This window comes from Stegodyphus dumicola, chromosome 9 (genome assembly GCF_044657685.1).
Source record: "Stegodyphus dumicola isolate Sdum_Otavi_A_Nest chromosome 9, ASM4465768v1".
Classification (NCBI taxonomy): Eukaryota; Metazoa; Arthropoda; class Arachnida; order Araneae; family Eresidae; genus Stegodyphus; species Stegodyphus dumicola.
Window position 1 is genome coordinate 140,413,516 of NC_140776.1, and position 25,302 is coordinate 140,438,817.

The 25,302-nt window shown below is 32.0% G+C and overlaps 1 protein-coding gene across 2 annotated transcripts; it reads right to left on the reverse strand.

The window, feature by feature from the left end:
• Positions 1-25,091, reverse strand: LOC118185327 (uncharacterized). Of its 2 annotated transcripts, none has more exons than XM_035355168.2 (6): positions 24,486-25,091; positions 17,886-17,987; positions 11,008-11,137; positions 6,483-6,601; positions 5,182-5,379; positions 1-162 (listed from the first exon to the last, which is right to left on the reverse strand). In XM_035355168.2, the coding sequence occupies exons 1-6, from the start codon at positions 24,505-24,507 to the stop codon at positions 113-115; spliced, it is 621 nt and encodes a 206-aa protein (XP_035211059.1). In that variant the 5' UTR covers positions 24,508-25,091; the 3' UTR covers positions 1-112. The 2 variants fall into 2 exon arrangements, with proteins under 2 accessions (XP_035211059.1, XP_035211058.1); XM_035355167.2 differs by having other exon boundaries at positions 11,008-11,197; positions 24,486-25,086.
• Positions 25,092-25,302: the final 211 nt, after the last annotated feature.

Below are 25,302 nucleotides of genomic sequence, written 5' to 3' on the forward strand. Positions count from 1 at the left end.
ATAAAGAAAGGTAGTCAATGCTTAAATCCTTTTATTGAGTTATTTACAAAATAAGTTTCGAAATAGAATCGAATAACTTAGCATTTCAGAGAAATGAGTCTTACAATCAATGCTAATGACGGTATCGTCTTACTTGTGACGGAGGATTTACCAGCGTTATACCTACATAGAGAATAAAATAATAATGTAACATAATGTCAAAATAGTTTAGAGATTTTTAATTCCTTATATGTTGAAAATCTTAAAATAATTTTTATACATTTATAGTACTAGAACATGGGCACAGATATCTATAACACAGAAATACATAAAGCATTATTGAACACAGTCTCCTTCAAATCCAGTACCAGTTTGTCAGAGCTGCAAAAATGCCTAGATTTTCCAAGGGAGGGGAATACTGTAACTGACTGTTTAACTGCGTCCGTTGACAAACACGGTTAGATTCTTTCCACCTTTCGCTTTCAGTGACTTCACTTGGCACAGGAGACGTCGCTTGGCGTAAGTGGAAGAAACGAGGCATAAAGAGAGAAGAACATTATTGTTTTGAGCAAATTATGATTCAGTGACATCACGGAAGAGGACATTTTGTAGTAAACTTGTATTTCGCTACCTATGCACACATATTTTGTATCCTTATTTCTACTAAAATTCTATGTCTGTGAGTTTCATTGAATGGGACATTCATAAGGGAACTACTGACTTTACACTGAAGGGAAAGACAATCATGTTTAAGCTTCACTTTCCAGTACCCAACAGTTTGATCATTCCTGGATGATTTTATTCCAATGGTAAGTTCTTTCATAGGGTAGGCCATCTTATACTGTTGTTTTCTGAAGTCCTATGTCATATAAGCCATCGTGCTGACACACCTTCATAACTTACGCTAGAAGACACATATATGTATACCATAACAGCACACTACACGAATCCGATTTTTTTTTCCTATAAACTAACTCTATAATAAATACATAAACTAACACTTAAAATTAAGAAACTTATTGTCTGATTTTTCCTCGTGTATATGTATATATAAGTAGAAACTTACCGACCTAACAAAGAAAAAAGACATTTCTTCTCCAAAATTAGCTTTATTTTCCGACATAGTCTCCTTGTAATTTCTTCCAGCTATGCTCCCATCCTTTTAACCAGCCCAAATAAAATGTAGAATCTTTCTCTGTAATGTCTCTTCATTTGACGAAAATTTTGCCCTCCAAGTGCTTCTTTTAGCTTAGGAAACAGAACAGTCACTTTGTGCCGGTTCTTGCGAATAGGGGCGGGGGAAGGAGTGATCAAGCAGTTCAAACCGTAATTCGTGGATTTTCGCTGTTGCAACCAATGAGGTATGAGATGGAGCACTGTCTTGGTGAAAACAAAACTTTTTTTCTTTTGCAAATGTGACCGTTTTTCCGTGAGTTCTGTTTTCAGCTTGTCAAGTAACGTTGCACAGTATGCACCGGCAATGGTTTTCGCTTTCCAAGATCATCTATTGAGACAATTCCATGGCTGTCCCAGAAAATTGTTGCCATCACTTTTCCAGCAGAAAGAACACTTTTTGCCCTTTTTGGAGCCGATTCTTCCTTTGCAGTCCACTGTTTTGACTGTGCTTTTGTTTCTGGATTGTAATCATAAATCCAGGTTTCATCTACAGTGATTAATACTCGAAAGAACTCCGACAGAACGATGCAAATGTTCATTCAGACACGTTTTCGGTTCAAAGTGAGCAACGTGCAGCCAGCTTGCGCATATATAAGTCTTAGTTCAATATGTGGGAAGCACGTTCTTTGGACATGCTAATAGCCTTTGATATCTCTCTAACCCTGATTTGATGGTTGTCAGCACCATTTGGTGGATTTTAGCGATGAATTTTTTAGTGGTTGCTGTTTTTGGCCGTCCTGAACGTTCATCATCTGACAATCTGGTACGCCCACGTTTAAATTTAGTTGCCCAAACGTTCACAGTGGTAAATGATGTTGCAGTGTCCTCATATAGTGTGTCTAACTCCTCTTTAATCTGAGCAGGCATATTACTTTTTAAAAACAGGTATCTAATGGCAGCACGATAGTCGATACAGTGATTGTTAAACAAAAAAAGTCGCATTCAAAATAGCTGAAATTTTGATTGGTATATTTCGACCGTCTCAAGCGCAACCCTGGTTGGCATTCTGCCAAAACATATAGACTCGTCCAAAAGGGGCGGTATTACTTGCTGCGACGTGAAAGGTCTTCTCTTCTCCGGAAAGAGGGAAAGAAAGTCCCCATCCTTCGACCCTATTTTGAGAATAATTCGGTCCGAATGGTGCATGCGTGTTTGCGCTCATGGTCGCGGATGAGGCGGTCGAACTATAGTTATCAAGTGATACCCAAACACGTCCGCCCCCACTTCGGTTGATTTGAGGTGCGATCTACATACTGAGATCAGAAACTTTTCAGACAGCCCTCCTTATATATATATATATATATATATATATATATATATATATATATATATATATATATATATATATATATATAAGTTTGAATTAAATTCAATATATTAATAAATCGTTAAATCGTAATAGGTTTCCTAATACTAGCGCAATAAAATAGTAATTTATTTACCAATGGATTATTGCGTATTATCTCCTTAGATAAGGTTAGTAGAATTGTAGTGGAATGAAGTAACTTGAAGCATTGTCATTGAATTTTGAAATAATTTTTTAAAGAAAATTCAGCTCCTTTAAAAAAATTATTTCAAAATTCAATTACAATGCTTCAAGTTACTTCATTCTACTACAATTCCACTAATCTCATCTAGGGAGATAAATTCAATAATCCATTTGTAAATAAAAAAATTGAGTTAAAAATTTTTACTTTAAAAATTCACTGTATTGTAGGTTAGCTCCCTCTTTACTTTTATAACGGCTCGTATCAAAATTAGTAAATTTATTTTCATGGATAGATTTTACACTTGATTTGCTTATGCTTCTGAATTTAAATGATATTGTAGATTAGTTCGAGAATTAAATCTTTTACATGTTTGCATATTTTTAAATTATTTTAAATTATTTTGGCTTTTTTCCTTTTTTTAGAATTTAAATTTGCTTTTCTACTTTTTTACTTTTATACGTATTTGTTTAGAATTTAAATTTGTTTAAATTTAAATTTCATTCCTTGCAGCAATGGCGCAAAGAATATTTAATTAAATATGTATTTAAATTTATTTTTTAATTAAACTCAATTTATTCTTTTGAAACAATTTTGTTTGTACTTAGCAGCTTTAACGCTAATTACCTGGTTTGTTTCTCTTTTATTAAAAACAACTTTCTTTTCCTTTTTCTAATAGTTTTGTTTTTATTTTAAACTCGCTCTCTAAATAATTTAGTTTAATTAACTTAAATAGTTTAATACAATATTTCATTTTTTATTAATTTAGTGAATTAATTAGCAATAACGTTTAAATTCCCAGTTTTTTAAAATTTTTCTGTCCAAAAATTGAATTAAGAATTTTTACTTTAAAAATTCACTGTATTGTAGGTTAGCTCCCTCTTTACTTTTATAACGGCTCGTATCAAAATTAGTAGATTTATTTTCATGGATAGATTTTACACTTGATTTGTTTATGCTTCTGAATTTAAATGATATTGTAGATTAGTTCGAGAATTAAATCTTTTACATGTTTGCATATTTTTAAATTATTTTTAATTATTTTTGCTTTTTTCCTTTTTTTAGAATTAAATTTGCTTTTCTACTTTTTTTACTTTTATACGTATTTGATTAGAATTTAAATTTGTTTAAATTTATACATATATATATATATGGTTTCGATCTTACAAAAATATAATTTACTGCGTTTATTCTATTTTTCTTTGCTTTGATACAACTCTTAGAAGAAATATGCTATATGATTCAAAAATCAAATATAGATTGTCAAGTAATTGGTACATTTCAGCTGCTGCAGCAGTGATGTCATAAAACAACAAACCTTGTAGTATATTAATCTTGCTAAAATCCATGTCCATATGGATATGTCAATCATATACGAAGCTTAAAACTAAACGGTATTGTGGTAATTTAGCACTTACCCTTTAACATTCATGTTAAAAGAATATGAATTTACTTAGTTTCAGATTAAACTATCACGTTTAATACAGTCACGCAACTACGCAACTTAACGGCAGAAATTCTGCTCATATATTGAAGATGCAAGCTGTCTGTTTTCATTGTTTAAATCCTTGAAAAACTTTTACAAGTTTCAAGAACAAGTTTTATTTTTGTCTTCTTAAAAATTTTTAAACTCACTTTCATTTTTCCATCATACTCTGGCCACTAAATATATCTTTGAAACCACCTGAATAAAATATAAGGTTACACAAACACATGCATTTTTTCGGTATCGGTGTAGTGAACTTTCACTAAACCATTTCCAAATTTTCAAGTTGTTAAAATGTTTTTAAAATACCACTGAGAAATGCTCAGCGACGACCCGGTGAGATAGCTAAACGGCGAGCTTAAGGTTGCCAGAAAGTAGCAGGAAAGGCAGGGCGGCCATTTTTTTTTTTTTTTTTTTTTTTTTTTTTTTTTTTTTTTTTTTTTTTTGCGTTTCGTATATTTGGCGATGTTTGGCAAAAAAATTGGCGATATGTCATAGACGGAGCGAGAATATTTTAGAACGTATTTTTAGCAGTTGTTTCGGGAATATTCTCAAAGGTAGGTTAAAATCTGTACATATCCTGCCTGCACGGGGAGAAAGTAGTGTTTTGATTTCAGAGATTAGCTTGCGAGCGATCGACCGAGTCGGGAGCTGTACTTTAGTTCTTTGTCGTGAAGCTGGCTCCTCCGTTATAGCATGAAGGCTTTGTTGCTAATTGTTTCCGCATGTTTCTCATAGTTTTTCGACAAGTCTAAACATGTCTTTGGAACTGTCCTGTGTAATAGTGCTTAATGGCGAATAAAGTGTGCTTTGATTCTTCAGCAAGTGTTATCATCAATTGCTCTAAATCCACGAATCCGTAGAGTGCAACAATACAATATTTTTCATATTTAAGGCAGATTACAAGCATTTTCAGGGCAACTCTTTCCTATCTTTATAAGGAAAGAAACCTTACGTTTAACTTACTCTGAAGAAAATATTTAGCAACATTTATCACAGTATCAGATAATAATACAGACATATGTTAATAATGAGAGACATTTTCATATTTACCAGTTCCAGGGGTAGCACAAAAAGGCAGTTTCGGTTTCCATTTTCCGTTAATATCACATTGATATTTAGCTTTCTCAACAGCAGGTTTATCCTCATAATGTTGACACGATATCTCACATATAGGTCCATGATCCATGAAATTTGTATGGCATTTCATTGCTCCTCCTGGTCCTAAGCTGACAGTACAATCAACGAATGCTGGAAGAGATTAAAAATTAAATTTAGCCAATCATCTGAAAATTTAAATAATCGAGAAATAAATAAAATATGCATTCATTCCTGTTAAAGGAAAACATGATCGCATCATATTGATTGCTAATATCTTTCATAACTTACCTTGTACACTTCTTCGAATCTAAGCTGCGCGTTTATTCCATGCTATGAAGTCATATCATATTCTACGGCTTGATTTGTTGGAAATGTCTTAGTAAAAACAATATGCTTATATAAATTATGCAAATATTTTCTGTTGTTCGTTGTGATTTGTTTTTTATGTATTTTTTTAATTGAACATTTGCTATTTTTTATTTAATATATTGATTTAATTGAGTGTCTTTTGTATGGTTATTTTGTGGCTGCTTATTGTATACTTTATTCAATTATGAATTTGTTGGCATTTTTCTGTTTAGATCAGTTTGGTTTATACATTCTTTTGCAGAATTTTGAATTCTGAGTTGTTTGGTGTGGACACTGCAAAAATAGTTCAGGGCTAAAAGGAGATATGGGCAAGAAACCTCCTACCAGAACTTGGCGACAATTATTATTGCCAAGCTTACTAGCTTCGGCGACTTTTTTAAAATAACAAACAAAGCTTTCCTGCCCACTTTCGTGGTAACGTTCTGAAACCTTCAGTAAAATGTAGTTTCTTCAAAATCTAGCAAAGATTTTCCTAAAAGCTTCCAGAAGTGTTTGCAGGGTTCCTAGACCATTCCTCCCCATATACCGAAACCTGAGCGTGATAGTGAATCAGATGTATCGAGACCAAAGAACATCTCAGTGATTAATGCTCTAAACGTTTCTCTGCGATCGATTTTGGGTGATATTTCTAGCGAGTAAAGAGAATTTTGTCTTTTCTTTTCTTTATTCTTGGATTGTTTATAGCTGATCACCTTACCTGTAAGAGTTTTTTATTCATAAAGTCTGACACGATTGTTTAAAGAAATCTGTATGAAATCTTAGCTTGCAAAAATCTTAACAAAAGTCATTCGAGACAATTAAACAAGAACAAAATATTAGCTTATTTTATGATATTAAACACTTTTCATAAATTCCAGACAACTAAAAAAGAAAATTACACTTACGTTTACACTTTTCAAATCTACGTGTGGGCGACCATTCCCCTTTTGAAAACTCACATCTCATCGTCCTTTTTACGCCTTCTTTCAAAGTGTAGCCGAACATGCAAGTCTGATTGCATTCTCTGAAAGAAATCAGATTTCATCATGAAGTCATGGTGAATTAAATGCGATATTTGTGGTCTCATGGAAGTAGCAAAACTAATTTGTATGATTTATAGATTTTAATGATTAGCTTCTGGTACGGCCAACCGCACAGAATAGTTACTATAAGAAAGAAAAATTATGTAATGCCTTTAATGAAAATAGTAGTGTAATTTTACTGGTTTAGCTAGTAATTAATAACGACAGAGAGAAAGAACTACATTTACTGTTTTTAAATAGTTTAGTTTATAGATTAAAATCGAAGGGAAAGCGAGCATCTTATACTTAGTTAAATGGCAACAAACTGGCGTATGAAAGCTATAAACATTTCATATCGAGCAGTAGAAGCACATTTCTTGTAAATCGCGGAGTTCTTTTATTAAATTTTATCTTATGTTTTACAGACTGGCAAAATATTGCTTTTAAGTCGCTGAGTTTGTTAATCAAAGATTCATCAAATTCACCCAAAATGTGAAATAAATTAGAAATAAATTCAAACTTCCAGCTTCGAGACGTGCTCCAATGGAGGATTACGTTATGTTGGTATAAGATTGAAGATTGGTGGCTCTAGGTGCAGTCACTTTTCTGCAGTTTGAGGAGCATGCATACATATTCTTCATTACTGAATACACCTTCTGTGCCATCGGTTCCTCACATTTAAAAGGAAAATATTGACGAATACAGCGGTAAGATATGTTGTAGCGTAATATTGCGAAGCCGTCTATCGAAATCAATGTTTCATGACACTAATGTCACTTGACACATCTTTCAATTTTTTAGGTTAACCTAATCATTAGGAATTATAACTATTTTCTAATTTCATCCCCTGATAAATTGTTTCATTTAATTTGAATATCAACCAATTGTAAAAGCAAGATGAAAAAAAAAAAAATGTTTTCGAACAAAGATCGAATTACGGCTGTCCAGTTCTTGGTGCATCAAATAAAAACTGAAAAGTTGAAAAAGAATGCAAGTACGTTAGTTGCAAAACAATTTAAGCGCGACAGAATGACTTTATCAAGAATTTGAAAATGTGCTTCCGACAATAATTGTCAAGGTGAATCGTATCCTTGTTAATTCTTTGTAAAAACAAAACTGTGGACGTAAATGCAAAGATTACGGGTAAATTTTGGAAAACTTAAGACATGCTTCTCTTAGCAGAAAAGGCGCTAAGAAGCAGTTAACATAACCTTCGATAATAGTATTTCTCCACAAATACTAGATAATACGTTTCTGCTACTTCAACACGTTATGCTCGAAGCAATGAAATAGGATGTCTCCAATAGTTTTAAGCTCACTCTTATACGGAAAGCAAAACTTCGCAGCCAAGATATCCTACGTACAAGTTTAAAATGCAGTAATGAAACTATTGAAAAATCCAGAAGCTATTTGAACACTCAGAATAAAAATCAGGAGAAATATTTTCAATTTTCTAACAGAACTATTTGGGTGTACCCAAACTATTTTATCGAACGCCATCTAGTGGCAACGAGAACAATTTGCAGCAGTAGACCTCCAGCTGTGATGATGAATGGTTCTATATAGTATCGCTTCGTTAATCCGAATATTCTGAACGTAAGGTGTTTCGTTTTGGTGAATGTTCCATTTTGATGAATAGTTTCTTTGTAACTATTTCTCTGCTCTGTTGATAAATACTTTTAGAACTAGTCGGCGTTTGTGTTCATAGAAGAACGTTACAATTTATTGTTTAATTTAATCTACGTTTCTTGATAATAAATGCTGCGTTCTATATTTATTTTCTTTTGTTATTATTATTATGGGACAAATTAAATTCATCAGCTGCCATTATTGGTATGTGACAGATGGAGTAATAAAGAAGAGATATTATTAGTATTATCATCACTACTGGTAAAACTTATTGTACATATATATATATATATATTATGAAATATAGTGTTGTATGATCTTAAATTCACTTACTGCGAAATCGAGTTATTCTACTACTTGCGCAATTGCTGCAAAGTAAATTAATAATAATTTATTTACTAAAGAAATATTGATTATATTATCTCCTAAGATTAATTTTAGTAGAATTATCTTAAAAGAGTGAGTTCATAGTTAGAATTCATTGTTAAAAATGTTTAACGGGGACTTAAATTAAATCATGAATAACAAAATTTCAGTTGTAAAAAGAAATAAATTAAAAGCAAGTAATTAAATTAAAAGCAAGTAATCATTGCCATTGATCGGAAATTAGTTGACTTTTCAAGGGGAACAAACCAACTCCCGTTCAATGAACAATAATTAAGAAATAAATACGAAGGTGTTTCGTCCTTTACTCAAGTAATAAGGCGATGCCAAACTGGCAATTTAAGTTAGGCCAAATATTTCCGTGAATTGAAGGGATCAAGAACCAATGCAGAGCACCAAAGAACTCATTCCGACTAAGCATTTTCGCTAATTCAATTTTTGCAGTAAAATTGATAAATTACTCGAGTAATTGTCCCCCGACACTCTCGTGTTTACGCTGTGTTCTGGCCATAACTATTCTTTTAATAATTTAAAGGTCTATTTTCATTTCAAACACGCTTGTCCGCCCTCTAATGCGAAGAATTACGACTTTTTATTAATAAATTGCTAATTTTTTCAATTTCAACTCCTTTCGGCCAGATAAGCACTTTCTTAGAAGTTAGCCATTTTGTTCTTAACTTCACATTTTTTCACGACACAGTTTTGAACAAGACGCCATTTTATTAAAAATACCTAACGTCATTCACCTTCTTACGCCCCCAACAAAAGAGACAAGTTTGTTTCCCCTTTGGCTGTTACTAACCATTGGCTATTGCTTCTTTACGTCAGTTCCCCCCTTCTTCGAAGCCTCACCGTATTGGAGAAATTTAACTACTTTACTTTTCTGGTCACACTCCTTTAGACGCTTCTTTTTACGGCAACCCTTTGCAGCAATTTTGATCATTTTAAGTTTAACATACCACTGTTCTGGACGTAAGTATGTTTCGTCCCCATTTTGTATTCTTCTCTGTTCTTTGCAAGATCCATTTCGATGCGTTTTTATTATCTTTCTTTTGATTCTTCTTCTTAAAACGTTTATAATTTTCAGTCTTGAGGGGTATTCCTTAAAATTGTGTAATTTGTAGACTAATAGCATTTTAAGCTATTTATTTTAAGTGTACATTTGCCTAACTAGAATGTATAGCTTTTTTCTTGTTTAATAGTAAGTTTTACTTTTACAATTAACATTACGGAGCGCCAATAGTCTTTTAACTATTTTATTTTAATTGTACATTTGCCTAACTACGCTTTCTTGTAAAGCTTTTTCTTGTTTAATAGTAAGTTTTACATTTTCAATTTAAATTACAGCGCTTAGGGAAAAGAGCGATATGATTGAGACTTACCAAACCATTTTAGACCATTAAGTTGGATTATTCTATTTGTGAAATTACATTTATAGTCTCAATTGTTATCATTTGACGAAACGCGCTATAGGTATTAACTTGATTCGAGTTTTGAGCTGCTTTTCCCTTGATAAATCCGGCTCAAACTTCGAGTTGAGCTATTTACCATTTATTGCAATTTTTTGTACATATTTACTATATACTGTATATTTGTATTTTTAGTGCATTAAAATTTATTAACTTTCGCTCACCCTTTTTAATTTTGAAGTCATCTCGATTTGTAATTTTAACATTTAGTTTTTACGAGATAGCTTTTACTACTTTATTATTGTTTCTGGCTTGTTGCATGATTTTACATTTTTGCTAAGGAACTATAGTGTCAAATGTATTTTTTAGCATTAGCTTTTAAAGATTCCTCTTACTTATAATATATATATATATATATATATATATATTAGAAAGCGAAATAATTATTTTATTGCATAAAAGTCATATTCAAAACATGGTGTTTGTTATTATGTTTCCTTCCTTTATGGGCGTCATTGAGGAAACTTCTGAAGCTTCTTCTTTATATATCGAGACTTTTCATGTTATCCATTCTCTCATCGCTTCTTGGAAGCCGAGAAAGAAAGAGTAAAACATTCGAAAGCTCTGTTGCAGAACTTAATACAAAACGCAAAGTTTTTTTGCTTCATGTTTTTTACCATAAATTTTACACCATTTTGACCCCATTTTCAATGACTTTCGTAGACAAAATAAAATTTTCTCTATATTCGTATCTGTTAATATGGCATATATATGAAACATTGACTTTCTTTAAAATTACTTCTGATATTGATCCTATTATGTATGTCTTTTGTCTTAATAAAACAATTAAAAGACTCTCGAGTCTAAAGCATTCAGAAATTAAATTTTCTGAGTTCTAGATATGGCGTGAATTTGTACAACTCTTCAAAGTGTACAAAATAAAGATTAAATAAATATAATATTGAAAATAGTAGGACTTAACATACCGTCGAGACGGCCAAGTTTTACAGAACAGTTCAGAATCATCCATAGATTTGGGAAACTCACAGTTGTGGGGAGAGCGCTTTTTCCTAACGATCTCATTATCTTGAAACGATTCATCATTCTCTGAGTCATCTAAATCAGAACATTTTTCAAGTTCAGTATTATGAAAATCCACTGAAAGGCCTTCTTCACCTAAAAATAGGTGAATAATAAAGAATGAACAAATTAAGCAATTTATTCGGGCCAGGGAACAAAATATTTTTATTATGCTGATCTATTTGAAATCCTGAACTGAATGTTATATAAAAAATAAATTAGTATGATCGAGCTTCTATTATTACTTAAAAAATGTAGTAACTGAAGACAATATCACTTGCAACTGACTAAAAAATCTGCTCAACACACACATCTTACGCCGCCCTAAGGGACGCTTTTTTTAACGTTTTGTGTGTTACCTTTATTTATTAAATATTATGTTATTCGCATTTAAACCATAAAATTCAATTCAACATCAATATCTCAAAATATTTAAAAGAGCATATCTTTAGAATTTCCGATATACCATTTACCGATATACCATAGAATTTCCGTGTTGGAAATAATCCCCCACGTTCAGTGTTGCCATTGCTCGCTTTAAAATCTTTGAGTTTCTTAATCAAAACGGCAAATACTTTACAAAATATGAAATAAAAAATGAAACAAATTCCAAATTTGGCCTTCTAGATGTCCATATTCGGGTGGAGACGTACGTTATTCAAAATTTTATGGCTCTAGGTACCGTTGTTTTATTACAGTGGGAAACACATACACACATTTATGCAGATTCTTCATTATTTAATTTCTTTAAATATAATGCAGGGCTCTAATATTTAATAGCAACAATTTAAAAAGTGATTCGCCGTTTATGGGAAATCAACGTAAAATGCCAAAACGAAATTAATAGGCCTTCTGGGCAAATTGCCCCTTTGGGCTAATTGTCACGAGTAATAATTATTAAATAACTTTTAAGTATTATGATTACTGTACATTTCTGGAAATTTGAAACACAAATGACTTTTTCAGACATTAAGGAGAAATAAAAATCGCGCCTTTACGAATAAAAGAAAAAAAGTTGTGCTTCGCTGGAACGGCACCATTAGAATGACATTCGAAAGACTTTATATCAAAGTTAATGAGAAGATTGTTTAAATTCGTATAACTGGTACTTTTGCGCTTTTTGAAGGTTTAAATATAACTGCTAATATTGTCAAAATGGAAGAGCTGTTTTGAAGAACCTAGTTTTTATTTCATATGCTATTATTAATTCAAAGTTAATAAAGCGCGAGAAGAAGCACATTTTAACATGGATTATGTAATATAAGAACATAATTTACCCATACGGACATCCAATTTTAGATATCTGTCTATAATGGATCAAACCATTACACGATTATGCTAGATGTTCATAGATGCCATAAAAGCCGGCTTTAAGCATGTCTTTATACTACTGGTTAAATAAATGTTATGTTTTTACCTGATGATATACGTACATTTTGGAAATTTTGTTGCCTGAGATGCTCTTTCTTGCTCATTTTAAGCCATCATTAGATAATTATGAGTAAATTACTAAACATGAACACTAGATAATTAGAAGTTACTAGTTGTATACAAAATTCGAATGCAAGAAAATCCTTATATACCAAAAGCCTAAAATGTTTTAGCTCTAATATGATTACGGTGACCATGTTTTTTCGGAGAAAATAAAGGACACTTGTAACGTGACATGAGGGGGGGGGTATGGTAATTTAAATTCGTGCTCAATAATTTTGTGTTAGGGGTGGGGGTTTGTGCGTTCGTGTGACGTCACAAATGTTAATTTGGGGTCTTCCAAGGTGTGACAAATTGTGACATGAGGATTGGGGATGGGCAGGGTCAAAATTATCACAAATATTGCGATCATTTATGGACGCCTCCTGATAAAAAAAAGTCCAAAAAACTTAGTAATTCAAAAGGTTTATTAAAACAATAGAAGCAGACATTAATATGTTCAACGAGTTTTAAATAATGCAATATGTAAATATAGGATATTAAATAATTTATTGCTCATACTTTCCAGATGTATGGATTTTTCGCAAAAGTGCCGGTTCACGCTTCAAAAAGTCGTGAAATTCAAGGCAATTCATTTCAAAGTTAAATTTTACAGCTATGCTGCTTGTAATGTACTAACACTTAATTGGGTTTTGTCACTGGTCCACATATTATTTACTAATGAAAATATTCTTTCGACGGGAGCATTAGTTCCAGGTAGACATAAAGCAAACTCAATGAGTTTACAAGTATTGTTGAAGGCAATATGATTCGCTTTAAAGTGATTAAATATCTCCACCCACCTTAGGTGGCAGGATTTGCTGTTTTGCCTCCATTTGTCAATTTTTTCATTGGTAATGTAATTTTTTACGAGGGTAATTTCGTCAAATAATTCACCGTCGGATATTTCGACCGAACATTGTTCTGATATGAAAATGTAACTTGCCTCCACCTTCGACCACACAGGGACTTCTCGCAAAGTGATCCATTCAAAAACTTCTGCTTCATTGAAACACATGTCCCAATTGCTTAGATATTCAATGCATGTTTGATAAAACGTGCAAGCTTCAGAGATAAACTGTGTAGATTGCATATCTTGCACTTTTGATAACGTTTTCTTTATCACTATTGGAACAAACTTCTCATTTTTTTATGAATTTAGCTTAGTTTTTAATTCCTTAACAAGTAACGATGTTTCACACATTGAAAAATCTTGACCTTCAGCCTTCAAAATATATTGATGAAACATTGACGCTTGATTATGAACAAAAAATAACCATTCCTTTGATAATTCCCCATTGAAAAAAGTTTTAAGTATTGTTGGGCATTTATCCCGATTTAAAAAGTAAGTCTTTAAGGGTTCAAATAGTTGTAAAACTCTATCCAGTGCTGGAAGAAGAGTTAACCATCTTGTTTTACTGTAGCCAAGTAGCTTTTTGTATTGGACCTCTGCCTCATCACAAAATTGTTTCAATATTTCTACTCGTATTGTGTAAATATAGAAATGTGAGTAAATTTTTACCAATACCACTTCAATATCTATCGGAAGGCAATCGACCGCAGTGCTGATGCAATTATTGAATATGTGGGCTGCACAATTAACCCCAATCAATTTCTTTTTGCTCGATTGTTGCATTTTGTATAAAACATTGTTTTTTCCTCTTCTTTGAGAACCACCAAAATTAACATTTGTATTATCCGCGCACAAGGCTACCAATTTCTTGGTGGCCCCAAATTTCTCCAGCGATTCATTGATACAATTTGTCAAACTATCGGAATTTTCACCGGGAAGCTGTTTTATATTCAAAACTTTTACTCTAACTCCAAAATTGGGTAAAAAATATCTGACAAGAATTGTACATAATTTGGTGTTGCCATGATTCGAACAATCAGAATAAATGGTGATATAATTTGTTTCGCTTAGGTCACTTTTGATCGCTTCAAATGAATATGGGGCGAAGTCATTGCAAATAATTGATTCCGTTTTTGTCCTTGCGCAAGAATATTTTTCTTCGAAACACTTCTTAATTAGTTTGGAGGAGCAGTCACTAGATCTAAATGAATAATTGTGTTGAACTGAATGATAACACCACGATGCTTCTTTTAGGGCTAACGCGTTTTGGGTGTCATTATCTCTTTTATTAACAAAAAATTCATTTAAAGATTTGCTTGTCGAAGCCTGCCTATCCGCATCTTTGTGTTTTGAAGTTTGAAGATGCTGATTAATTGCTGATCTGCCGCTATTTGCAATTTTGAAAGTGGCTAAACATTTACTGCATCTGACATCGCTATCCGATTTTCCTTTTTTATGAAAGGAAATTCTTCCTGCTATGCTTGGTTGAAAGTGCACTTTCTTTTAGGCGCCATGAATGGTAAAAGTCAAGATTTCTATAAAATTTAGTTAGATAATACCGAAATATCAAAACTGAAAATACAAAGCAAACTTACTTAGGAGCTAGGACCAGGGTAAGTCATAAATTGATTACCGTTGAGTAAACTAAAAGCTGTAAAATACAATATTTGGGTAACATTGAACGAAGGACGTGCCGAGCGCACAAACCGTAGAAGGAGAATGAACACAAAGATTAAAGAAACTAAGCAGTCCCTAGTTATGTGGTGGTGGTACTAACGCGAGAAGCAAGCATTGCTCCGGCCCGACTGCGTATTTGTCAGCGTACGGCTCGGCTGGCATTTAGAAAAATACGTTGCGGGTGCTCCGATCTAGAGTTGCAGAAAACCAATTTGAGAAATTTGATTTTGCGACGATTTCTCAAAATAAAGGACAATATGCTTATTTCAGGAAATAAATAAAGTTAGAGGACACAGTCTTCAAATAAAGGACTGTCCTCTGAAATAAAGGACGTCTGGTCACCGTAAATATGATGCTAAGTGTCAAAATATTTTGCATCCAAATATCTGATCAGATTAGCTGTAATCAAATGCATAGCAGAGGTTCTGTAATGTTAGCTCATAATGAGTTAAGCCATTTCTCACATGTGGTTTAATTCCGTAACAAAACATACCCTGTAGCAGAACTCATGCTACTTGTTGAGGTTGTTGAGTTGCATAGCAATGAACACCATTTTACTTTCTGCTTATTTTTTTTTTCCTCTTACACATCGGGAATGAGCATTATTTTATTCCTTTCACACTTTTTTATCTCTAAGGAATGAAAAAAAGATTTCCAAGCTGAAACTTCTAATTAATGAAGCAAATTACTCTGGGAAAAGCATTTAAAATAGAATGCCCTATCGTTCTAAGAGACCCCATACCATGATCCCTTAACTATTTCTGATGCTTCTTCGCAAGCTAAAAAAACTGCAAAGTGAAATAAATTGTTATTAAAACTAGGCTTCATATGTACAGAACGGAATCCTGCCGTTATGTGTTGCTGGCGTTGTTTCGTCATAGTGATGACACACTATTGCTTAGCTATCCTGAAAATGCTGAGTATCAGTAATGATTATGTCACATTTATTGCTATTAAAATCTTGCATGAATGAAAATACTCGCTTATCAGCAGAAAGCCTAGCTACTGGTAGGAAAAATGAGGAATGGTGACGGTGCTAAAAAACTACAAATTGCCACTTTGCTGAGATATTGGCACTTTTGCTTTCAGATGATCATATATAAGCAGATTTAACATCGTACTCAGAATCATTAAAACTTTTGATTAAAATTAGTTTTAGGCTTTGTTTATAAAATATATATATAATATAAAGATATTTTATATTGAAATATGTTTCATTACCAAGCTGTCTCATCATATGAGTACATATGCTAAAATTTAAAAGTATAATATTCAAATTCTTTCTGGTATCAAACGTATCGGATGTGGGATGCTTAATCTGTATCACAACATTCTTCTTTGGAAAGTATAAAATAATCCGTATTTCAATTAATAATGATCAACGAATGGTCTAGCATTTGAAGTAATTGTTAGGTTAGTTCCATGTTCTTATAAACATTAAGTACATCGTCGTGATTAATGAGTAAGCCAAAATGCTTCTTAAATGCAATTAACTCAAAATTTTATGTGACATATTGCATGTTTCAGGCTTAAAGAAAAATATCCAATGATATTCTCAGAACACATTTTACTCTGTATATTTTGATAGAATTGGCCATGCATGTAATTAGTTATTTTATTCTGGGAATAGATATTGAATTTTATTTTTAACCTTCAATTTCTCCAAAATTTCTACACTGCAATATTTTAACATGCATAGCAACATCCAAACGTTCTTTCAGTTTTATAGAAATAATTTAAATACTTTTCCTTTGAAGGCTTAGTTCCTAACAACTTTTTATGACAATAACTTTGAATTGCGAGGCTTTTCTTCAAGCACTAGGACAGCGATAGCGAAACTTTTGAGCTCGGCGTGTCCAAACTGAGAAAAATCCTAAATTAATTTTGGTGCCGTGTCACATATAGAATCACAAGTCTGTCATCCGTGTCAAACACCTACCGAGAATGTCTTTTAACTGCCCCCAGGTTAGCGGAGTACATGTTGGCGACAACGAAGCCATTGAACGAGACAAATATTTTTGTCTTATGCAGTGTTTTGTCTCCATCGATGGCTCAGTAAATGCGTGATACGTGTGACACAAAATGGGTTTGCGTGTCACTTATGACACGCTTGGCATAGGTTCGCCATCAGTGTATTGGGATCTCTTGATCTGTCGGAGAAACTAGGTTATTATCACTTATCAATCCTGCTTATTCTCTTTGTCCTTATACCATTTTCTCAGAAGCAAGATTTAATTTTCTGTCAGAAATCAGCTAAAAAGTCAAACAAAACATACGACGTCAGATCTGCTGAATACGGGGGCCTGATCTGTAATTCACTGACGTATTACAGTGGTTCGGTCTGGATGCATAAACGGAGATCTTGGTCATTTTGACTTTCAGTATTCCAAACAATGGGTTCATCTTCGAAAGAAATGCAACACAGTCATTGGCAATTATGTCGAAAATGTTAAATAACTAAGCTTCGAAATCTAAATTATTTCTATGAAATATTAATCGATTATTGAAACTCCTCAATTAGTATACACCAATGTCTAGTTTCATTTTTCTATACTCGTAAAGTCTGCAAGCTAATTCAGCACCCAAAATTGCAAATAACTCTATCATAAAAAATTTTAAGAACATTTACAAAAGAATCGGGCGTAATCATGTTATCTTGCTGTAGTTCCACAACATTTGTGTTCCAAAATAATTATGTTGTCTTGAAATAAAATTAAATACCCACGCCTTTATATGTAGAACTGATAAACGTGTATTAACAAAATGCATAATTTTTTACATTACCTGCACTGTAACTGAAAGTCTTGGCCAGAGGTCTGAGTATTACTAATTCTTCCGTGTCTTGGTAACAATGACTTATTCCAGTCCACGTTAGAAAGAGGAAAACTGCAAATATTTGAAATTAAAAAAATAATTTAATACGTTGCAGATTCCTGTTAACTGAAACATTTCTGGACATTAACATTAGGCTACATTAAGCGGCTTACTTATCAAAATAATATTACATTAATATTTTTAAATAGCCATACTCAATATGAAATCAAAAACGCAAGGTGGAAATTTCATCTGGATATTTTCAAAAAGTATAAATACAGAGGATATGCCATCAAATTGCTTAAGTCTGGAAATACGTTTTTGGTTTTCCTTTAGCAACACCAGCGCAGAATGTGCCAAAAGAGTTTGACAGGTTAGTTTCTTGATAACTATTGTTTAATACTGACAATGTTTAAAACTGATTTGAAGATTTTTCCTTTTGATTGATAACCGTTTTTAACGAAGTTTTACAACTAGGTGACAAAGTTTTCTTGAAAAGTTTTGTGTCAGAATGTTCCTGAATAATGCCCGAATGTACCGAAATTTTCTTGAATTCCGCAATACTTCCCACTGCCGCTCGATTAGCCAAGTGCTGAGAATTTCAGAACTCTACAGCATGCACTTATTTTTATCAAATACTGAAATCAAGGTTTCATATTAAAAAATAAGAGCTACAAAGACATTTTCACTATTATTCTATCGTACAGACCCTTTAACCACCAGGAACTAGATATATTTGTCGATATATGCAGAAAAGTTTTAAGAAGGCTGCTACAGTTTCTTTCAGTAAATATACTAGCTATCCCTTGACCAAATACATTTGTAAGTTTAAAAAGATGTTAATAGTGATCAGCACAGAACCTTTAGATATGTAGGTAATTGGAACAACAATCGTCGTCTTAAGAGAGAAAGCCTGCTTAGGCGTACTGAAAGTGAGAGATGGCACTGCAAAGTAATGTTGAACATGTCTCTCTGACCTGCTGTTCAGAGTTTACTGTGACATTTAGTGACAGAGGTTTATTTGGGACTGAACTTTGCTCTTATACTAACAATGGTACGCAAGATTTCCTGCGTGTTCTTTAAAATTCAATATCATTTAATTTAATGCTTTAATTCTGAAATCGAAAAATCATCCGAATAGAGTTTTAAGATGACTAAGCCCATTTTGAGATTTAGAATAGAACACTGATTGTAAAATTACAACTTATATCAGCAAATAGATTGAATAAATTGCTGACCATCGGTATATTTGGTACTGTTGGTTAACTGTCGGGTCAGTCTCGCCTGGTTTCTATCAGTAATCATTCACGAAATCACGTGGTTTTCCAGCAGTTAGTGGGTACGCGTTGCGAAAATAAGGTGTAGTACAGCGGCGCTGTTACTGGTAAAATGGAAAGATGTACGAACATAACATTTTGTTTCAAACTTTGGAAAACGCCATTGAGGATGTCCCGATAGCATATTTCACAAGTGCACATCTGTGTAGCCACCAAGGGAGGGGCTTCTAGGATGGACCAATGAGCATCCAGTAATATTTCTGTCATGTCACATGACCTTTCGCGTGCTTTGAGATTTAAGCAATATGGTTGAAAATATTCTGCCACGCGATTTTCGTAAGAAATATTTAAAGGATCATCGACTGCTTCTGAAACTTTTCATTGCGAAGTTAGGTCAAATATAGACAATTATGAGGATTTCACTACCTGGTTGAAATACATGTTGGATACTTCGCAAAAATATCGACGTCAAATATTACTTATTATGTGGTAAATAAGATGAAGAAAGAAATATGTGATAAACATCTGAGCCCAAATGGAATCTTTACATAAAACTATGTGTATGAGAAAAATATTTTCACCAGTTACATATGTAAACAGAAGTCAGCACTTTTTATTGCAGTCTATATGAAAAATGTTCTATAATAATAATCAATGCAGAATTTTAGTCAAAGTGAAATTTACTAATTTGCATTCGTATACATTTAGTGTGTTAAATTGCACATTTAATAACTGCTCACTCTTAAGTGAGCAGTCTACACAAGAAATACTCATCAAGCAGAGTGAATATATCTTATTCACAACGAGTATATTCAATTTATTCACATATAACTTTTAATTTTAACAATAGATCATATGTGTTCTGAATCTTGCACTTTTAAAAATCAAAAGAATGCACTGAAATAAACAAAGACTAGATTCATTGTAATACTTTCAGTCATTCTCATCTCAATTAAAAAAAAATATACACTTGAATTCTCTTAATCCACATAATATGCTGTGAACATCAATCCAAATATTAATGCGTGATAAAAATCTCGAAAGTGATATGTCAGCGATTAATGAAAATCAGAAAACGAAAGCACTACAAAATTTTTACTATTATGCCATATATTTATAACTGCGAAACAAATGCAAATTAAAACGTAAACAATATACAGGAAGATTTAGCGTCACAAGAGCAATAGCAACTCATTGGTCCATTTTCGAAACCCCTCCCTCAGTGGCTGCGCTGATGTGCACTTGTGAAATATGCGTCCCGATATGCTGCAGCAAGTGCTTGGATATTACCAGCATGCTACACAATATGAATGGTTTGCGGACATTGCTGACTCCAATATGTGAACAATTAACGCAACAGCCTGCCTTCACCCAATGTACGGAAGAGCTTGGGGAGCGGGCATTAAAAGGGAAGAGTATATAATATATTTTCTCCTTTCTTTTTCCGCATGCTTTCGTGATGCAATTGGGAGCGTACTCGGCGCGTATTTCGGAGGGGCTGCGAATTTGTCAAGCAATCCCGACGAGGGTGCTGCACGTTTGTCACTTCTCCTGCTTCAGAAAAACCTAATGACTCTACAGCATAAACAAACTAAACTACTAAACAGTCTTGATATAGTTGATTATTTGTGCATAGCAGCGAATTTTTTAAACTTTTTAATTCGTTGGGCTACATATAGCAAACAAATTGATATATTTGGTGTCTTCATTCATGCGTTTAGTATATTTTAGTTGCTATTGATAATCATTTCGTTAGGAGCTCAGAATCAGAATAAAACAAAAGCTAAATAAACTAGAGCTTAGGATAAACTAGAGATTCAAAAAATGTTTTTTAATAAAACCAATGTGTAAAAACATTTTAACAAATATTACATTTAATTATTTATTTCAATTACAAAATATGTGTTTTCATGATTTTAGAATAGAAATTTAATTCCTGACAAGCGCCTATGGGATTGTAAATCCGGTTTCTGTTTTATCAAAATATTGTTCAACTTTTGAATGTTACCATATTTACTCGCGTATTTTCCTCCTAATTCTTTTTCATAATTTTATCGTCCGAAGTTCGAGAGAGGAAAATTAAGAAAATAGTTTAACTTCCAGTGAAGGCGGTTACAATTAAAAACATAAAAAATAACAGTAATCATGGATGAATTGCGAGTAAGTATCACAATATTATTTCTTTAAAAGAAAGGTACGTTCTAATGTGAATATATAGTAATCTAATAAAATATCTTCGTTTCTTCTTTCCTGTAACTTGACTCTCACCTGTGCTTTTTGTTGTCTCTGCTACTCCTTAGGCCTCAAACCATCCAGAAGTAATTACAGAAAGGGAGTGGGCAGCTGACTTAGCGAAATCCTAGACTGAATGTCAGTTCGTGTTTGCTTCGCTGTAACAGAGGTTCTGAACTATTAGAAGGGAAAGCTTCGGCGTGACATTTGCAAGTAGTTTTCGAGAGTTTATTAGTAAAAAGAAAACAATCCCTACGTGACAAATGCATTTTAAAATTTAGGGGAGTTCATTGCCTAAACGCTCTTAAGAAAAGGCAAATTACGTAAATATTTTTAATATTTTCAAATTCTGACGCTAAAAATCTAGGCGAAAAAATAGGGGATGAAATTTGGTATTATATTTACATCAAAAGTTTTCAAAGACTTATTATGTTCGAAACGCTTTGCTGAAATGCTACCTGCATTTACTTTAAATACTTAGTAGATCTGTTATCCGTGTATATTATGTCATATTTATCATTTCTGAATATGCCATCTAATGAAATGACCAGAATTATAGATTTATATGTGTTTCATATAAATAACTAAAAATATTAATTTTGTGCATTGATTTTTACTGAACAATATGAGCTACCGATGAACGTTATCTGTCTGTTTTCTTACTAGATAACTAGCCGCACGTTTTATCAGATATTGCTGATCATATATAAGATAATAAATGATAGCTGCTTTCCTCTTTAAAAATTAATGACACCAAAAGAATCAGAAGGCAAAATTATAGGAAATGCAATGGAGTTAATAACTGAGTTTTTTTTTTTTTTTCTAGTGACACTGAAGACAAATGGCGGAAAATTCTTTAATTCATAGCAGAGACAAAATACCTATATGATACGCAGTGAAAACTGGTAATTAGAAGTAAAAGAAAATTGTTGTCACATGGAGATTCTAATCACTTAAATATCATTCGAAAAGGAATCATGACGGAGGAAATTCCTGTATCAAAACTCTGAATTAAAAGTACAATTATTTTCCGCTTGATTGCCTCTTAATAATTTCCGATTCTAATTAGATTCTTCGAATCATTCTCCGTTTCGTCTTTCAAAGTAAAATAATAAAAACGAAACGTTGCCAATATAACCCGCTAAGTAATTTTTGAATTTCTGGTTACAGCTTCAAATGAATGGCAATACTTTGACGATTTGTTAAGTGAGTTAACACACTCCAAAATTTTGTTTAATTAAACGAACATTATGTTTAATTTATTGCGTAGTTTTCAGTATTTAAAATGAAATTGTGTCTTGAAGCATAAAGACATAATGAATATCTTTCAGAGCAAATATTCGTATTCAAGAATAATAAAAAGTTTAAGGTAGAAAAATTTAAACACATCACTGCATTCGAGTACATTCTATGACTCGAGCATAAAAAAAAATGGTTTTACAATTTGAGAGAAACACATATTAGAAAATCTCGGAAGAAGAAAATAATTAATCAAACCAATATTCAAAGCGTTTATCAAATGGTTTATATTAATGCTTAAATTATTATTTATTCTGCTTTAAACCTCTATAAGCAGAGCAAATGCACTTAAAACATCTCAATATGGAAGAAGTAGTTATATTACACGAATCAAGGATTCGGTTATCTAAATGGCTAAAATGAATTGAAGTAGATAAATCCAGTAGTTAATTAAATTATGACGAAACTGTAATTATCTAGTATAAGATACAACGCTTTTAGTTAGTCATTTGTTTCTTAGAAAGAGATATTAAAATGCTATTTTTTAAATGAAACAAATGCAAATAATTAAGAATACATAAATCAAAAGAATTCCATTAATTTAATAACCTATTAAATTCTAGTAATGATGTAAGTAGGCGACCTACAGCTTTTAGTAAGCTATTTTTTAAATTGTGGAGCTGAAACTCGTTGGTATTTTAATCATTTCGTTTCAACCGTAATTTTACCGCATTTTTAAATATGAAAGCTATTGATTTTTTTTTTTTTTTTTTATTTATTATTATTATTTTTTTTATTTTATGAAGCTGTTACCATTGAATTATGATAGTAATGAAATTTAAATTTAATGGAATTAAGACTTTAATGGGCATTAAATTAATTAATGGAAACAATTTCATTTATGTACTCTTAATTACTTGCAATAATTAAGAATATTATTTTTAATAATTAAGAATATAATTTGATTTGTTATCGTTGCTTTTTATTTGTAGAATTGGAAAAATTTTAAATTTAATAACTTAATAAATATGAGAAGGATTCCTTCTCATTTATGTATTCTTAATTATTTTTATTCATTTTCGTATTTAAAAATAGCATTTTAGTAGCGCCATCTAGGAAACAAATGGCTAACTAAAAGTCGTACTACAAACGAAACTATGAAAAGATTCCAGATACAATATAAGATTCAAGAAATGAAATCGAAAACCCAGTTTTAGTTTTTTAAATGAGAGAAACGCTATTAAATGCTTTTGCATATAGAAATATCAGTTAAATGTCAGAAATAATCTAGGCATTTTTGTTAATCTATTGAAATTGAAAAGAGTCGTTGGAACATTCCCTTCTAAAAAACTAGCACTTCTAAAAACACTTGGGCACTTCTAGAAAAAAATTTAGTCCAAGCAGTTTGATCTTAATGTTGTAAGAAAATGCATCTTTTTTTGTTGTGTTTAATACAGAGATATAATTAAGAATCGGAGATTTCGGGCAGATCATGTTAAGTACTATAAAGAAATTTTTTTAATTTAAAACTATTATTGCTATAATTTATTATAAAGTGTTATTAATCTTCTGTACAATTCAGAATATTTTTATTTGAAATGAGGTTAAAATATACCGCAACAAAAATTCAAATGCATTATGAATGTGCTCTTTTGGATTTATAGTCCATCTACAATAAATTTTATACTATACAATACAATGTGAAAGATATTCATATCTTTAAATTAAAAATGCAGACATTCTGAAATTGTCAAAAAGCTTAATTTGATAAAGAATTTCTTTTGCAGTAAAAATCAAATTTGTTAAAATACAATGTACTTACGTAGCAACAACACAGACTGCATCTTCTCAGGAAAATGAATTGCACCAAGTAAATTGAAAAATCTGGTGTTCGGTATTTATGAAGGATAGTCAGCCAGGCAAAATTTTACTTAATGACCACAAGTTCTTACTTCAGTGAATATTTTCGAATGCGACGATCTTGTTTACAAGAAAATAGCTGTTTTCTAAAACCGATTTCCGAAGAATAAAATGGTATCTGAGCCATTGTTACAACTTTGATTTCAATAATTCATTTCGAAAGTCTTGTTCTAATGAAAACTTTGGTTGCAACAGCAATCAAAACAACGAGTCTGCAGCTCACGGAAAACATATGCCGGCTATATTTCTTTTATAAAAACAAACACTTTCTTTCATACTACTTTTAACAAAACATTGTGTATATAAAGCCAGCTGGAATTTATGAACTAGAATAAGATACTTAGAAAAGAGTGGATATAGGAGTATCCACGGAAATGAAATTCATACAAGGACAGTTCTGATTGATGTGAAAGGTGAAAGGAAAATATTTAGATGTTTCATCATATTTCAGTATGCCGATAATATATCTGTCTAAAAGTGAAAGTTAAAAACTGAGAGTTGTTTGTATTTCCCACTCCTAAAAAATATATCTAATGAATTATAATAATTTAATGGGAGAAAAAATACTAAAAATGAGATTACTTTCTAAGCTTCAGTAATTTCTAAAATAGTTTATTTCAGTTTTTGTCACTGATAATAGTGATAATCGGAAAATAAGTTAGCACACAGATTTGTAATAGTTATGCATAACTTATTACGAAATTACAAAACTCTTAACC